The following is an 18,154-nucleotide window of genomic DNA, read 5'->3' on the forward strand; positions in this document are numbered from 1 at the left end:
TACATTTATTTCAGTTTAAGATGCAGAAATGGACTTCCTAGACATATGCCATATGTTCTCTTCTTATGCCAAGTTAACAAGAATTAAAAGACTGAGATGAATAAACAAGGTCAACTTAAGCTGAGCCAAATTAGACAACAGAATAATTGTCAGATTTTCTGTTGGCAGGGACAGTTTGTTTTGAGCCAATCTTCATGAATTATAGGCTGTAAATTTTTTTTCTGGTAAGTCTACCGCCAGGCATTCTGTTGACAATTTTCTTTGTTTTGTAAACACTGAAAATTTTCATCAATTATATTGTTTATAGGCACACATAAGGATTATGGATAGATGAGGGGCGGGGGTTTGTTTGTTTGTTTTAACTTAAAGGAAATTTGCTTAGATACAAATCAAATAAAACCAAGCCAAAATGTAGTAACTTTTTAACAAGAGAGTATTTCATTTGGAGTTTCTTAGGCATGAATTCAGATATAATAAAGAGCAGGAAATCAATTTTATGGTTAATTTATGACAGTAAATATAAAAGTAGATACATTTGTTACAAATATAAGGTTTGATTGCTCTACAGTAAAGAATCTTAGACCTTAAAGGGGATAATCTAATACAAATGGGAATATTGAAGCAACCAGAGAAATGGAATTATTTGAAATATGATAACTAGTTTAAGGCAGTGCCAAATCTAAAGTTAAATATTTAGTTCTAGGATCATTTAATTTATTTATCATAGCCCTCTCACTCTGCCCTTTTTCTTTCTAAACTTTTTTTCTTTGAATTGTTTGACTTTTTTTAGATGCCATGTCAAAAATATGAAAAGCTAACCATTTGAATGATTTTTATCTTAGCCACATCAAAAATATGAAAACCAACTATTTGAATAATAGTGGTAGTGTCTTATAAAATATAAAATCTCAGTCAATTCACATAATGGTGATTTTTAAAAACACTCATTTATACCCAAGATGTTGTAATTGCTGTTAATATGCAAGTGCCTGATTATTTGGGGGTATCTAAAGTGTCTACTTACCACACTTACTACCAGCTAATATTCTTACATCTTATGTATTCTCATATTATAAAAATAATTCTTGTATTTATTCAATAGATATTAAGCATTTATTATGTGCCAGGTACTTTTCTATGTCCTGGAGGATCCAGCAGTGAATTAAAAAAAAAAAAGGACAAACATCTACCCTCATATAGTTTACACTTAAGTAACTTTGTTTATAAACTTGAGCACAGTGCAGTCTATTCAAAACCAGTTGTATGTTTAGTTCACATTGCTTATTTTGCCATAGGCTACCCAGAAATTAACATTTTATTCAGTCATATAACCATATGAAGAATGTAAATAACGAATGGGAAAGATTTAAAATTAAGAGGACATTTTATAAAGTAGGCTGATATTTTACTGTTCATTCAGTCATGGATGGAATATTTGTTGAATGCTCACTCTGTGGCTGGTACTGAGTTGAATGCTGTGGATACAACAGTGAGCAAAAGTAGATACATCCTTAACCCCTGGTGAGTGGGCCCATGCTGTAAGTCTGTTGGCTGCGCTGCCATTCTATTCTCTCTGCTTCTCTCTCTTTTAGAGCCTAAGATATTACTGAACTCCTTTAGACAAAAACTTTAAGTATCTTTGGGTAGCTAAACTTCCCTAATGCAGTTCTGATATTCAGATGTAGCCCTGAGCCCTAGTGTTCAGATGGTGAAGTGTAAAAACATGAGAGACTCCTAACTCTGGGAAACGAACAAGGGATAGTGGAAGGGGAGGTGTGTGTGTGTGTGGGGGGATGGGGTGGCTGGGTGTTTTCCGGAGTGGCTGTACGAGTTTGTGTTCCCACCAACAGTGCAAGAGGGTTCTGGGGGAAAATTCTATTTTTCCATTATCAGAGTGTAGAATTTAATAAATATCTACAATATCTACATTACTGATTATGGTGTTTAGGTGTTCTTTCTCCTTATTTTTTGCCTACTTAATCTATTTTGTAATAAGAATAATGAGTTAAAGTCTCCTTGGTGTCTGTGTCTCAGACCTTGCATCTCTTACAGATTTAACTTCATAGAGGTGGTTTCTGTGTTAATTGGTACTTGCATGTTGGTTATATCTTTGTTGTGAAATTCGGATGTTAGTATTTCTTTGTCAATATATACTTGGGGGCTTGAATTCTCTCTGTAACCAGGATTTCTGTTGGTTTCTTATTTTCATTTGCTTAAGGTATCTTTTCCCATATCTTTATTTTTAGCTTTTCTAGATCAATTTATTTTAGATATATCTCTTTAAAGATTTATTTATTTATTTTAGCACAAGTCAGGGGATGGGCAGAGGGAGAAAATCTTCAAGCAGATTCTCCACTGAGCACATAACCTGAAGTGGGACTCAGTCCTACAATCCATGAGATCATGATCTGAGCCGAAACCAAGAGTTGGTTGCTCAACCAACTGGGCCACCCAAGTGCCCCTAGATGTCTCTCTCATATACAGAGTATAGCTGGATCTTGGCTTGTGGGCATACTGAAAATATTTTTTTTTTATTAAGATTTTATTTGAGAGAGCGAGTGAGATAGAGAGCATCAAGGGAAAGAGGGGCCAAGGAAGAGGGAGTAGCAGTCTCTCCACTGAGCATGGAGCCTGATGTTGGACTCCATTCCAGGACCCTGGTATCATAACCTGAGCTGAAGGCAGACGCTCAAATGACTGACCCATCCCATCACCCCTGAAAATCTTTTTCTATTAATAGATGAGGTAAGTCTTTTTATATTAATTGATATGACTGATATTCTTGGTCCCTATGAATATTTTATAGTTCTGTGAATTTTGTAATATTTGCTTATATTTCTTAAGTGGGTGTGATTCTTTTACTCTATTTTTTGGAAGATATATAGTTTAGTTTTGGTGGTTATCTTTGTACAGGTATCTTTTCTAATGCCCCTAGTCTCTTCTTTTCTTAGTTAACTTTTCATTATCTCATGTATCAGTGTTTACTGTTATCTTTTAGCTCCCACCTATGTCTGTACAGCAATCAGTGACCTTATTCTACTTTTCTTTCACTCTTTGTTCCCCTCTCATTGTTTTAGTTGTATCATTTCTATTTAATTACAACACACAGTATCTCTCCACTCCCTGTTTTTGGTCTTTTTTTTTTTTAAATTCATTTGTTAGAGCATGTGCACACACATGAGTGTGGGGAGGAGCAGAGGGAGAGGCAGAGAGAAAATCCTCAAGTAGACTCCATACCCACTGTTGAGCCCATCATGAGGCTTGATCCCAGGATCCTGAGATTATAACCTGAGCCAAAAGCCAAGAGTCAGACACTCAACTGACTGAGTCAGATACTCCTAGTTTTGATCTTCTATCTACATTTATATGTATTAAAATGTTCAGAATTAGTTATTTTGCAGAAGTTTTCCCAGTTATCTCATAATTGGATGAGGCTCTTCCTCTGTAATCTTCCTCCAGAAGGGTTCATGAAAACGGTTTTTCTTTACCCTTGATACTTGAAGGAGAGCGTGGATAGCTATAAATCACTAGTTTATACTTCTTTCCATTGAGTTTTTAAAAATTACAGATCTACTTTTGCCTTACCTTGTATTTGCCTTACCTTGTATACATTGAAAAGACTGATGCTTGTTTAATTCTTCTGCATTTGTTAGTTATTTGATCTTTCTACCAGGAGGCCTTGCAGATTTTTAAAAACTAATCATTGATATCTAAGAATTTTAAGATATGTTTTAGAACTGATTTTTATAATAATTTTTCTCAGGCACTCGGTATGATTTTTTTGTTGTTGAGATTTTATTTATTTGAGAGACAGCATGAGTGGGAGGGCAGGGAGAGGGAGAAGCCAACTCTCTGCTGAGCAGGGAGTCTGATGCAAGACTTGATCCCAGGACACTGGGAGCATGACCTGAGCCCAAGGTAGATGCTTAACCAACTAAGCCACCACCCAGGTGCCCCTTGGTATAATCCTCTGATATGTAAATCCAAGTTTTTTTTTTTAACATTTATTTCTAAAGCATTTTCCCTGGATTATAATTTTAAATATTGTTTCCAATGAGTCAAATCATACAAATACTGTTTCTCCTTTGCCTTATCTCTCATTCCATTACTTTTCTCCCTTGTCTTTTTTTCTTTTTTTACCTTTATCTCATTTTCATTGTCTTGTTTTCTGCCATTTTCAGTGCCTTTTATTAAATCTTAATTTTAGATTATTTCCATTTGGGTGCCTTGTAATTATTTATTTATTTATTTATTTTTAAATTTTTCATTTCTAAGATATTTCTCTTACTTTTCTTTCTTGAATGCAGTGAACTTTCTCCCCACTCCTCTTCCTCTTAGTTTTTGTCCTTCTAATTCAGAGTGGGTTTCCATGTACCCAGATGTTTATTTGAATATATTTAATTTTGCATGGAGTGTTGTACAGTTTTCTTCTACTTCATGGTTGTTTTGAGGGAGAAGAATTTTTCTCAATTGATATGTCTTGGTTTCATTTTATTTTTCTTTGAAGTAACTATATAAAACTATTAATCATTTTACTGTTTATTGTTTTGGTATTGGAATATATTTTGGGAGATTCTGGTTCAGTGGAGCCCTCAGTATGGTTAAGTCTGGCACTTGTTTGTGTAAGGATAGATATACAGACTAAAGGAACAGAATGGCAAATCCAGAAATAAATCTTTGCACCTATGGTCAATTGATTTTTGACAAAGGTATAAAGGCAATTGGATTTTCAGGTACAAAATAATGAACTTAGACCCTTATATCACATCATACATAAAAATCAACTTAAAATGGACTTGAGTGTAAGAGCCAAAGTTATAAAACTTCCAGAAGAAAACAAAGGAGAAAATTTTTGTGATTTTTAAGTTAGAAAAAAATTTCTTACATACAAAACAAAAGCATAATCAATAAAAGAAACCATAACTAAACTGTTTTACCAGCATTTGAAACTTTTGCACTTCAAAAGACACTGTTAGGAAAATGAAAGGGCAAGTCACAGACTGAGAGAAAATATTTGCAATCATATATCTGATTAAGGACTTACAATTAAGAGAGGTTTTATAATTCAATAATAAGAGAACTTATTTTAAAAATGGACAAAGTTTTTAATAGATATTTCACCGAAGAAGATACACTAATGGCTAATAATCATATAAAAATGCTCAACATCATTAGTCACTAGGGAGATGCAAATTAAAATCATGAGATACTAGTCTATACCCAATAGGATGACTAAAATAAAAAACACTGACAATACCAACCACAGGTGAAGATCTGGAGAAACTGGAGCTCTGTACATTGCTGATGGGTATGTAAAATGTTATAGTCACTTTGGAAAAACAATTTGGAAGTTTCTAAAAACTAAGAAGATAAAGATAAACTTGCAATATGATCTGGCAATTTTACTCCTAGATACCTACCCAAGAAATGAAAACGTATGTCCCCTTGAAGATCTATATGTGAATATTTATAGCACCATTATTCCTAATAGCCCAAATCTGGAAGTAATTAAAAATGTTGAGCAACTGGTGAGGAGTTAAACAAAATTTGATAATATCCATACAATGGAACACTATTCAGAAATGAAAAAGGAATAAATAACATGCTATGACATGTATGAACCTCAGAAACCATAATGCTAAGTGCAAGAAGCCTGACACAAGAGACAACGTATTGTATGAATTCATTTCTATGAACTTTCCAGACTGTATGATTTCATTTATATGAAATTCCTCTAGAGGCAGAAAGCAGACCAGTTAGTGGCTCACACTGGAGGTAGGAGTAGAAATGGACTGTAAATTGGCACAAGGGAACTCTGTGGCAATGGAAATGTTCTAAAACCACTCTGTGGTGGTAGTTGAAAACTTTATAAATTTAGCAAACATCATTGAACTCTATACTTACAAGGGGAAAATTTTATGGTGCATGTAAATTATACCCCAGTAAAACTGTTTTTAAAAAAGTAAATAAAGAAGTAGGACTTCCAGGTAGTTGAAGATAATAGTGGCTGCTTTCCTTTCTGTTTCTTAGTACTTCCTCTATAATGATACAGAACATAATAAGAGAAGAAAAGAAACTATTGAAAGCCCCACCTTCAGTATGACTTGACAGAGAACTTGCAAACAATTGTAAATCAAATGGAAAAAATGCCAGATCCCAGTGCATGATCTCTAAATTCCTGGTATTCTTGTAGATTAGAACATGAACTATACCATGCAGTTTGAAGGGATATTTTTTTTTAATGTACATCTTCTGTGGTGGGGAGTTGGGTGAGTGATAAAGGGCAAAAAGGGAGAGACACCTTCTGGCAGTTGGGTGTGAAGGAAGACAGAAGCAAAAGGGGAAAATTTAGGGTCCTGCAAAATAAAAGAGAGCCAAAAAATCAGAAGTCATACAGCTCCATCAGGAATGTGTAGAGAGCTTCACTAGACCTTCTTTCACTCTCTTATTCCAGGATCTTCCTGTTAAATTTTTGGCTAGTCTACCATCCTGTCACTTGACCTAAGCTGGCTAGTAGAACCGTGGCTTCCCCTGTTCATTTTCTATCAAAGTTGTTATATTTACCAACAGTTTGCTCTTTTGCTGTGCAGGGTTTTTCCACTCTCAGCTGCAAATCAACTTAGCTGCTGTTTGTTCTTCGCAGCCTGTCCCACCCTAGTAGAACTACAAGGCTGAACTAGCTTGGGGGCGTGAGGGGATGCGAACAGCCCCAGAATATCAGATTCCTCCTTTATTACTAGAAGTTTAATGCTTATCAAATTGTTTGCCCCTATTTGATTTTCAGAGCCTGGAAATGGCAGTTTTTGTCCAGCTTTATAACTGTTTCTTGGGGAGAGGATTTACTTACCTCTGAACTCCACCAAACCTGGAAACTCTGCTCCTTTATTTACTATTAATCAAACTATGTAGTTTGAGGCATTTTCCTCAAGGATATTTAATAGCATATATGTATAATTAATAAGAAATATATGACCTATATTTCATATGATTATATAAAAAATACGGCCTCTTCATAATTATTGCATATAGTTGAGATCCTCAAGAGCAGGTATGTAAAATGCAGAATAGGGGCCAAATCCTGCCCACCGTCTGTTTTTGTAAATAAAGTTTTATTGTAACACGGTCACTCTAACTTATTTATATACTGTCTATGGCTGCTTTCATACTACAGTGGTGGAGTTGAGTGTTTTGCCAGAGTCTGTAGGAGCCACAAAGCCTAATATCTGGTGCTTTACACAAAGTTTGCTGGCCTTTGCTTCAGAGCAAATTATAATGGTAACTAACATAATTACCATTATAAATGATATTACTTTGACCAGTATTTTTATTTCACAATTATTCTGTTTATTTTCTCAATAACCCATCTACTCAGCTGGATAGGTATGAAGTTATCATTTATCAGATTTCAGAAACTAATGGCAAAGTTCATAAGTACGATCATATGAATTACAATTCAAACTAAATATACCAAAAATTAATGTCTTAATCTACTAATCTAACAATTCTGAAATTTAACAACAGAATAAAATTAGAATTTGATCTGTTATAGTAATTTCATGTTCATGTTGGTCTGGAATAACATTCTAACAATATTTGTTTACATTCGATTCTTCTTCCATTGTACCTGCTTTCGCATGACCAAACTACTGCAAAGTCATTGCCATGAGAAAATGCACACTTTTTTCTTTGACATTTTGAAAAATTCTTGCTTAACTATTAATTTGCATTTAAACAGGGAATATTTAAATTGTTTAGTACTAAGTACTCTGTGGAACACTTTTCTTGATTCAACATATCTTACCTATTAGAAGAGTCATTCAGTGTTCTTTGTTGAATAATATGTTTATGGACTGAACAAGAGGGAGGGAGGTTATCTGGAAATTTGTCTTCTCCTTGAGGAGCTAAAGATAAACCAACAAAAGCTTCATTTAGCATATCTCCTCTGTCCAAAGGCCCCAGGAGTTCTGTTAAAAAATGATCAAGATATGAGTCAAAATCAGATAAAATTTCTGCTAACTCCTTTTAAGTATGATTACAGGAAAACTTTTGCATATCCCAATGAAACTTTGAAAAAATTTGTCAATTAACTATATAGTGCACAATGGAAAACTTGTAGTCCTAGTCCCCATATGACTTCTGTCATTCTGGCACTTAGCTCAACCAGGGGAATTTGATAACTGAATAATTAATGTTTTCAAGTTCACATCTGATAATTGAATAATGTTTTCAAGTTCACATTTTAAAAATTCATTTACAACTTCCCCATAGTGTTTTTAACCAGCATTTTATTAATCAAACAATGTTGTTGTTGTTAACCAACTACTGGAATACTTTATTATATTGGAAAATTGTGAGAAGTGAATTATTTTATACTCCACCTGTAGAACACAATTTGAAAGCAAAAAAGTAAAGTATCTGTTACAAGAATGTATATTTTCCAATAAAGTGTATAGAGAGTTTGCTATTCCCACTCATACAGATGTACAGAGCAAACTTTAAAATTGGCAACTTAGGGCATTGTTTAGAAAAATTGCAAAGCATCCTGAAGTTGTGGAAAATATATTTGAAAAAACAAACTTTATTAAAGGCCAAAAACTCTTAGGACCATACTCTGTGTATTTTTTTTAAACCATGTTAAAACCATTTTTAAAGTATACAGTTCAGGGCAGCCCCAGTGGCACATCGGTTTAGCGCCGCCTGCAGCCCAGGGCGTGATCCTGGAGACCCTGGATCAAGTCCCCCGTCAGGCTCTCTGCCTGGAGCCTGCTTCTCCCTCTGCCTGTGTCTCTGCCTCTCTCTCTCTCTCTCTCTCTGTGTCTCTATGAATAAATAAATAAAATCTTAAAAAAATAAAGTATACAGTTCAGTAGTATTAAATATATTCACCTTACTGTGCAAGAGATCTCCAAATTTTTTTCTGCTTGTAAAATTGACACCATACACTCACTTAACTCCCTATTTATTCCTGTGTCCCTTCCTGTAGGCCCTGGTGACCACCATTTTGCTTTTTGTTTCTATAAATCTGACTACTTTGGATACTTCATTGAAGTGGTATCATATAGTATTTGCATTTCTGTGACTGTCATATTTGCATTTATGTGGTTGGCATATTTCCCTTTGCATAATGTCCTCATGGTTTATCCATGTTTTAGGATTTCCTTCCTTTTTAAGGCTGAATGATATGTATGTACGTAATATATGTATATATATACTACATTTTGTTTATCTATTTGTCCATCTGTGGAGATTTGGATTGCTTCCAGCTTTTGGCTGCTGTGAATAATTGTTATGAAGATGAGTCTGCAGGTATCTTTTTGATACCTTGATTATAATTCCTTTGGATATATACCAATAGGTGGGGTTGCTGGATCATATGTAAGTTCTATTTTTAATTTTTAAAATTAATTAGAAGTTTTATTTAAGTAATCTCTGCATCCCATTTGGGGCTCAAACTCATGATCCCCAGATTGAGTGTCACATGCTCCCCTGACTGAGCCAGCCAGGTGCCCCAACCGCTTTTAATTAATGAACTACCATGTTGTTTTTGTTATCATTGCACAATTTTACAATCCCACCAACAGTGCTCCAATTTTTCCACAACTTTGCCAACATTTGTCATTTTCTTTTTTTTTAAAATTATAGCCACTCTAATGAGTGTGAGGTGGTATCTCATTGTAGTTTTGATTTTGCATTTCCATAAATATCATTGATGTTGAACATATTTTCATGTCTTTATTGGCCATTTGCTTATCTTCATTGGTGAAATATCTATTCAAATCCCTTTGCCCATTTTTGAATCAAGTTGTTTGATTTTTGCTGTTGAGTTTTGGGAGTATTTTATATATTCTGGATATTAATCCCTTATCAGACATATGATTTTCAAGTATTTTCTCACATTTCATGGGTTGCCTTTGCATTCTGTTGATAGTATCCTTTGATGAGTAAAAGTTTTAAATTTTGATGCAGTCCAATTTATTTTTACTTTTGTTGCCTATACTTTTGGTATTCTCTCCAAGTAACCATTGCCAAATCCAATGTCATGAGGTTTTCTCCCTGTTTTTTCCCTGAAAGTTTTGTAGCTTAGGTCTTGGATCCATTTTGAGTTAATTGTTATATATGGTGCAAGTTAAGCTGTCAACTTCATATTTTTAAAAATATTGATATCCAGTTTTCCAAGCACCATTTATTGAAAAGACTGTCCTTTCCCCCACTGAATTAAATGGACTGGGTACCTTGTTGAAAATCATTTGACCATGTATGTAAGGATTTATTTCTGGGCTATTTTATTCCATTAGTCTGTCTGTTTTTATGCTAGTACAATATTGTTTTGATTACTGTAGTTTTACAGTAAGTTTTGAAATGAGGAAGTGTGAGTCCTTCAGCTTTATTCTTTCTCAAGATTATTTTGGTTCTTCAGGATTTCTGAGATTCCATATGAATTTTAGGACGGTTTTTCTATTTTTGCAAAATATGTCATAGGGATTTTGATAAAGATTACATTAAATTTTTAGATTCTGTTGGTATGTATGGACACTTTAAAAATAAATCTTACAACCCACGAACAAAAGGGAGGCTTTTTTTTTTTTTTTTTTTTTTTACTTATTACGGTCTTTGTCATCAGTGTTTTCTACTTTGCAGTGTACAAGTCTTTCACCTCTTTAGGTTTATTCCTATGGATTTTATTTTTCTTGATGCTCTTGTAAATGGAATTGTTTTTAAATTTTTCTTTACAAATTGTTCATTAAAATTTTTAAAGAAGTTTTAAAATTCCAGTTAGTTAACATACAGTGTAATATTAGTTTTAAATGTAGAACAGAGTGATTCAGCACTTCCATGCAATACCCTGTGCTCATCAGAGCAAGCACACTCCTTTATCCATTTCCCCACTCACCTCCCCTCTGGTAATCATCCGTTTCTTCTCTATAGTTAAGAGTCTGTTTCTGATTTGGATGCCGTTTATTTATTTAATTTCTTAATTGTTCTGGCTGGGATTTCCAGTGGCTGTGTCAAAAAGTAATAGAGAAAGAGGGCATCCTTGTCATGTTCATGATTATAGAGGAAAAGCTTTCAGTTTCACTATTGACTATGATGTTAGCTGTGAGCTTTTAATAATTTTAATATGGGTTTTTTTAGGTCAAAGTAGTTTCCTTCTATATTTAGTTTATTGAGTTCTATCATGAAATGCTTTTTCTGTACCAATTGAGAAATATATATTGTTTCTGTTCTTTATTCTGTTAATGTGGTATATTACATCAATTTATTTTTGTAGGTTGAACTGTCCTTGCATTCTAGAAATAAATTATTACTTGGAGTATAATCTTTTTAATATGCTGCTGTATTTGGTTTAATAGTATTTTGTTAAGAATTTTGTATCAATATTCATCAGAGATACTGGTCTATTCATTTTTCTTTTAAAGATTTTATTTATTTAATTATTCATTAGAGACATAGAGAGAGAGAGAGAGGCAGAGACACAGGCAGAGGGAGAAGCATGCTCCATGCAGGAAGCCTGATGTGGGACTCGATCCCGGGACCCCAGGATCATGCCCTGGGCTGAAGGTAGGCACTAAACTGCTGAGCCACCCAGGGATCCCCTGGTCTATTCTTTAGTGTCTTTGCCTGGCTTTGGTATTAGGGTACTAGGCAGTGGGGCAGGGACATCAAAGTATCCCCGATGAAAAGGCATTTTGAGGCAGGAAAATGAAGGAGGTGACTCCATACAGTTTACACAGAATTTTATTAAGGGTAACTTATTGATGGGGGGAGAGCAGGTGGAGGATGATCCATGGCAGCTATACACTTATTCTCTACAAAATCTTGGCTTTAGTCCATAGATATTAGAGTGAGGGGACACAAGGACAGTATAGTGAGATCAAAATGTTCACATGAACCTCAAAGGGTTCGCATGCACCTAATTGATAGCTAACCTTTAAGCAGACCCTGTGGCACTACCTGTGTGTCAGGAAGGAGAAAGACTACGTTATTGCTAATAGAGTCATGGGAGGCCAGAACATGTCTCCCCATCCTAGCCTTGGCAGGATTTCGAAGGTATGTATATTAATCTCAAGTGGGCCTGGAACACATAACCCCAAGGGAGGTTATTGAGTGAACGTGAACCAGATGGAATCAGTATTGTCAGCGTTCCTACACAGAATAATGATGGCTTCAAAGAATGAGTTTGGGATGTTGTTTCCTTTTCAGTTTTTTGCAAAAGTTTGAGGAGGATTGGTGTTAATTCTTCCTTAAATGTGTAGTAGGATATCCTAATCCATTGAAGCTGTCAAGTCCTGACTTTTCTTTTTGATTTATCCATTTCTACAATTTCTATAATTTACAGTTTTATAATTTGTTGGCATCTAAATGTTCATAGTACACTTAAAATCCTTTTTATTTCTGTGGTATTGGTTGTAATAGCCCCTTTCATTTTTTATTGTCATTTTTGAGTCATTTCTTTTTTCTTTTTTTTCATTTCTTTTTTTCTTAATCTAGCTTTTGATTTGTCAATTTGTGTTGAAGATTAAAAAAAAAAAACACCTCTTGATTTCCTTGATCTTTTCTATTGTTTTTCTGGTCTCCATTTAATTTATTTCAGTTTTGATCTTTTTTATTTCCTTCCTTCTGTTAACTTGGGGCTTAGTTCTTTTTTTTCTTTAGTTCCTGAGATATAAAAGTTAGATTGTTGATCTGAGATCTTTACTCTTTTTTTAATGTAAACATTGACTGTTAAAAACTTTTCTCTCAGCACTGCTTTTGCTGCATCCCATAAATTTTGGTATGTTGTGTTTTCATTTTCATTTGTCTAAAGATATTTTCTAGTTTCCCTTGTGATTTCTTCTTTGATCCATTGGTTATTTAAAAAGTGTTCCTTAATTTCCATATCATGGTGGTTAATTTTATGTATCAACTTGACTGGCCTAAGGTATGCTCAGATACCCAGTAAAATGTTATTTTGTGGTGTGTCTTTGAGTGGGTTCAGGAAGCAAGTAGCATTTGAATCAGTAGACTGAGTAAAGAAGTCCACTTTCACTAATGTTGACAGGTATCATCCGGTCTGTTGAAGGCCCAAAAAAAACAAAAGGGCAGAGAAAGGACGAATTGTCTCTCTCTTCTTCAACTGGTATATCCATCTACTGCTTTGTGACATTGGAACTCCTGGTTCATGGGCCTCTGGACACTGGGACTTACAGTCTATTTGTCTGATACTAGTACAGACAACTCTGCCCACTTGTTATCATTTGCACAAAATATCTTTTTCCATCCTTTCATTTTCAGCCTGTTGTTGGATCTGTTTTTTTTAATCCACTTAGCCAATCTATGTATTTTGACTGGGGAGTTTAATCTATTTATATTTAATATAATTACTGATACAGAAGGACTTACCATGGCCTTTTATTACTTGTATTCAAATGTCTTACAGCTTTTTGGTCCTTATATCTCTTAGTACATTTTTTTTTTTTGTATTTCTTTGTGGGTGTTTTGTTTTTGTTTTTGTTAGTGATATGCTGTGGATTTCTTCTCATTTACTTTTTTGTGTATTCTATAGTTTTTCTTTTGTCTATAATTTTGATTACATAAAATATCTTAAAAGTTAAAAATCTATTTTAAATTGATAATTTTAATTACATACCAAAACCTTACTTCTTTACAGTTCTGCCCCTCCATTTGTTATTGCTAGAAATTATATCTTTATATATTGTATACTTGTTAACACAAATTTACAGGATTTTTGGAGGGGTTTGCTTTTTATACTCTCATAAGAATTAAATGTAGATTTATGCAGCAAACTCATAGTAATACAGGATTCTGTATGTGCCCATTTATTTACCTTTCTTTACTGGGTAACTTTATACTTTCATGTTCTACTTCATGTTGCTGTCCATCATTTTTCTGTTTTTAATTTGCAGTATTAATTAATTTTTTTTTTTTTTGGTATGGCAGGTACTGAATTCCTTCAGCTGTTGTTTAATGTGGGAGGATCTTAATTTCTCATCAGTTTCAAAGCACATTTTTACAGGACACAATAATCTTGGTTGACAGCTATTTTCTTGTAGCACTCCTAGTATATCACCCCATTCTCTTGTAATATGCAAGGTTTCTGCTGAGAACTCTAATAATCTTACCAAGGCTCCTCTGCACATCATGAGTCATTTTTCTCTTGCTGTGTCTCTAAGATTCTCTTTGACTTTTAACAGTGTGATTACAATGTAGGTCTCTTTGTGTTTATGCTAGCTAATTGGAGTTCATTGAGTTCTTGAGTTTGTGTTTTCATTTCTTTCCTATTTTCCTAAGATTTAGGAAATTTTCAGTCATTCTTTTTTAAATGAGCTCTAGGTCCTTCTTTTCCTTTTGGGACTCCTATAATGCATATGTTGGCCACTTTGATGGTGTCCCATAAGACTTTTAGGCTCTCTTCACTTTTCTTCATTCTTTTTTCCTTTTGTTTCTCTGACTCAATGACTTCAAATGACCTGTGTTCAAGTTTGCCAGTTCTTTCTTCTGCCTGAAGAAGTCTGTTTTTGAACTCCTTGGGTGAATTTTTCAGTTCAGTTATTGTATTTTTCAGCTTCAGAATTTGTGGGGGGTTTTTTGAAATATTTTCTCTCTCTTCACAGATATCCTCATTTTGTTCATGTATTGGTTGTTTTCCTGATTTGTGTAGTTGTCTGTGTTCTATCTAACGTTATTGATCATTTTTGACAGTTATTTTAAATTCTTAGGAACTTTATAGATGTGTATTTCCCTTCTTCAACTTACGGGGCTTATTTTTAATCCTTGATCAGATCATGTTTCCCTGTTTCTTTGTATGCCTTGTGACCTTTTGTTGAGATTTTTCTCATTGGAAAAAAATAGTCATCTCTTCTAGTCCTTATGGACTTGTTTTGTTCAGGGAAAGATCTTCACCAAACAGACTAACTCTAGCAGTTCTGGGGCCTCTCAGACCTTTTGATGTGTCTTTGAGGTTGTATGTGAGCTTTTATTTTAGTATATATTAGGACATTTAGTGTATTTTATTTTAGTGTGTGCTTTTGCCTATCTTGATGTCCCAGTTTTTTTTCCCCCTCAGGAGATTTCAATTTCTATTTCTGTTTAATTCCTCTGCTCTATTCTCTTGTCCTGCCTCGTGGTGCCTGCTTGCATGACTGAAGAGCCTTGGCTCTGCACCAAGGCCTTCACACCAAGGTCCTCACCTGTTTTCAGTGGTCTCCAGCCTGATATGCAGACTGTGCTGCTGGCCTTCTCATCAACACTCCAAGCTAGGAAGGACAGAAATCAGTTCCTTGTGCAGCTCCCAAAGAAGCCAGAACACTGTACTTAAGTTTCCCTCTATTCTTTCTATCTCAAGGGAGGGGCTGGCTTCTTCCTATTGTACCACACTACCCAAGGGGAGGGGTATTGTGTAGGGTGAGCAACATGCAATGAGCCCTTTTACTTTTATTGGAAGCCACCACTTTTCTTGTTTATGCACTGGTGTGGGTGCTGTAGTCCCCTAACTAGTTTCTAGAGTTCTCACAAAGGTATTTTGTTCCTTATGTTGCTGTTAAATTGGTGACTTTATGGGAGAACAGGGGCCTAAAGATTCCTATCTTGCTGAATTCACTCATTCCACAAGTGAAGTCACTAGTTTCCACAATGTGTGTGTAAAACTGTAACAGGTAAAAACAATGCCTTTAAAAATTTATTTTTATTTATTTATTTATTCATTCATTCATTCATTCATTCATTCATGAGAGACACAGAGAGAGAGAGGCAGAGACACAGGCAGAGGGAGAAGCAGGCTCCATGCAGGGAGTCTGACGTGGGACTCGATCCTGGGTCTCCAGGATCACACCCTAGGCTGAAGGTGGCGCTAAATCGCTGAGCCACCCAGGCTGCCCCAAACAATGCTTTTATGTAGACAAAGATGATTGCATTTATTCTCACATTGAGTCCTTTTCCCAATTTCTGGTGTTACCAATTTTTTTCGTGTCCCTGACAAAATAGATGTGGTTTGGAGTGCAATAATTTTCAGTAATAAATTCTGCTTGGCGATCTGCTAGTATTATCTTAAGGATGATGAAAATGTTTGTAGGAAGTGTTTTCATTTTTTCTTTTAAAGATTTTATTTGTTTATTTGACAGAGAGTGAGCAAGAGTGAGAGGGAGAAGGATGTTCCCCGCTGAGCAAGGAGCCCAGTGTGGGACTTAGTCCCAGGACACCAGGATCATGACTGAGCCAAAGGCAGATGCTTCACTGACTGAGCCACCCAGGTGCCCCTTAGGAAGTATTTGCACCAGCAAACTTATTTTCCAGAATACCATTGCATGTGCCATTTTTGCTCTTTGTTATTCATAAAGCTGAAATGAAAATGTATAAATCTGTCAGTAAACAGAGCTTTCAGGTGGTTCCGTTTTCAAATGTGAAAGTAAGTTTTGGTTATCCACATAAGCAAACTTTTATTGAGAGTCTGCTCTATGCAGGTTGCTCTACTGACTGGGGATATAAACATGAAAATGACATGATCCCTGTCCTTGATGGGCTTATGGTTTGATAGCAGGATAGGGAAAATGGTCAGGAGAAGTAGGGTAACAACATAGAGGCAGGGAAAAAAGTTCTCAGAGGATACCAAAGGGCTTATTTTGGGTCATTTGTGCTTTTAAAAATGCTTAAATTGTGCTTCCTTGAATATAAAGTGTAAGTGAGATCCACAGTAGCAGCAAATGATTATTGTTGCAGTTGGGGGAAATGTCAGCAGAAGGGAAGAACAGTTAGTTAGTAAAAAAGGATTAATTCAACAGTCTCATTATTCTTAACCGTTGTAAGTCAGATGGTCTTACATTATAGCTATATTAGTGTAGTGTAATTTAAAAATATAATATTGAGTTACTAAGTTTCTGGGAAGACTGTAGGCATGGCTAGTAGTTTGGTGCCACCTACTTAACAAAGCATAAAGTCTTAAACTAGCAAACTACAAAGAGGCAGAATTTTGTTTGGAATAGAGCCAAAGGGTAGGGGAGGGAGAGGTCATATAGCCTTAGTGATCTATTACTTTTATAGTCATGTATTTGTGTTCCATAGGCAGAAAGAGTAAGGGTTTGGGCTAAAAGTTACTGAATTGGGGAACTTTATGTGTTTACCAGAAAGCAGGAATTATCTAGAATTTTGTTTTGTTTTCTTGGAACAAAGATTTTTAACTGGTAGTCCATATGCCCACTTCAGTTTATAGATGTATACATGTATATGATTATCTTCTAAGAACAAAGCTTATTTAAAAGAAAAACACCAAAAACCTAACACTTCTTAAAAGATTATGTCTGGAGGCTTTCTAAATCGTTTAAAAGATCAGTGTGAAGAATTCTTGTAAACAGTTCTTACTTGGTCTGTGTCCTTTTAACTTAAAAGGCTTTATAGTATAATTGCTCTGTAAATATCAGAATTTTCTGTATATTGTGCAATGTACACAAAGAAGCTGTCAAATGGCTTACCTTGTACTTATCAACTTGTTTATTTTTATGCCTCCAAAAAGCTGTATTTTTTTACAAGAGCAGCTGCTACTTTGTAAATATTTTAATGGCTTCTGTTAAGTAGAGCTGTCAGTTTAACAAACAATGTTATAAAAGATTTTCATTCTTCCGTGTATTGCACATCTTGAAATGTGTTTTACCCAGAAAATCTTTGGGAGATTTGACTGGAACGGACATCTCCTTTGAAGGCACAAAGCCAACAAAAGAGGAGACAGATTCAAAGAACAGTGCATAAGATAACCAAGGAAATAGTGCCATTTATTTCAGAAGACAAATGTAGGGCAGTAATAAGTTTTCTTAGCACACATCTTTTTTTTTTTTAACTCAATTGCAAATTTAAACTACTGCCTAAGGCAATATGATAATTACTGACCATTATCTGAGTTTTATTCTTCTTGGCTGTGCAATCTGATCTTAGGCAGGTCATCTAACTTCTCAGATTGTTGGTGAGGGTTTTAGAAATGGGCATTTGTATATTGTTGATTGTATATTGTTGGTAAATCAACACTTAAAGAAAATTTGGCAGTATCCATAAAAACAAAAATATTTATTTTTGGTCTAGGAATACTATACCTTGAAATTTGTCCTATATAAACCCCAGCATAATGTGTACAAAGATATTTACAAGGGTATTTTTATTTATACCAGTTTAT

At 34.8% G+C, this 18,154-nt stretch overlaps 1 protein-coding gene across 11 annotated transcripts in view; it reads right to left on the reverse strand.

Moving 5' to 3' along the window:
* WDPCP (WD repeat containing planar cell polarity effector) overlaps positions 1 to 18,154 on the reverse strand; it is a 424,783-nt gene that overhangs the window by 61,078 nt on the left and 345,551 nt on the right. For 7 of the 11 annotated variants that reach the window (XM_038551410.1, XM_038551407.1, XM_038551409.1 and 4 more), the window contains 2 exons: positions 15,189 to 15,254; positions 7,802 to 7,964 (listed from right to left, as the gene is read on the reverse strand). In XM_038551410.1, coding sequence (XP_038407338.1) covers positions 7,802 to 7,964; positions 15,189 to 15,254 — 229 coding nt within the window. The remainder of the gene's footprint in view (positions 1 to 7,801; positions 7,965 to 15,188; positions 15,255 to 18,154) is intronic. The other 4 variants (XM_038551406.1, XM_038551411.1, XM_038551405.1 and 1 more) reach the window with 3 other exon arrangements.

Source organism: Canis lupus, chromosome 10, assembly GCF_011100685.1.
Source record: "Canis lupus familiaris isolate Mischka breed German Shepherd chromosome 10, alternate assembly UU_Cfam_GSD_1.0, whole genome shotgun sequence".
Lineage (NCBI taxonomy): Eukaryota > Metazoa > Chordata > Mammalia > Carnivora > Canidae > Canis > Canis lupus.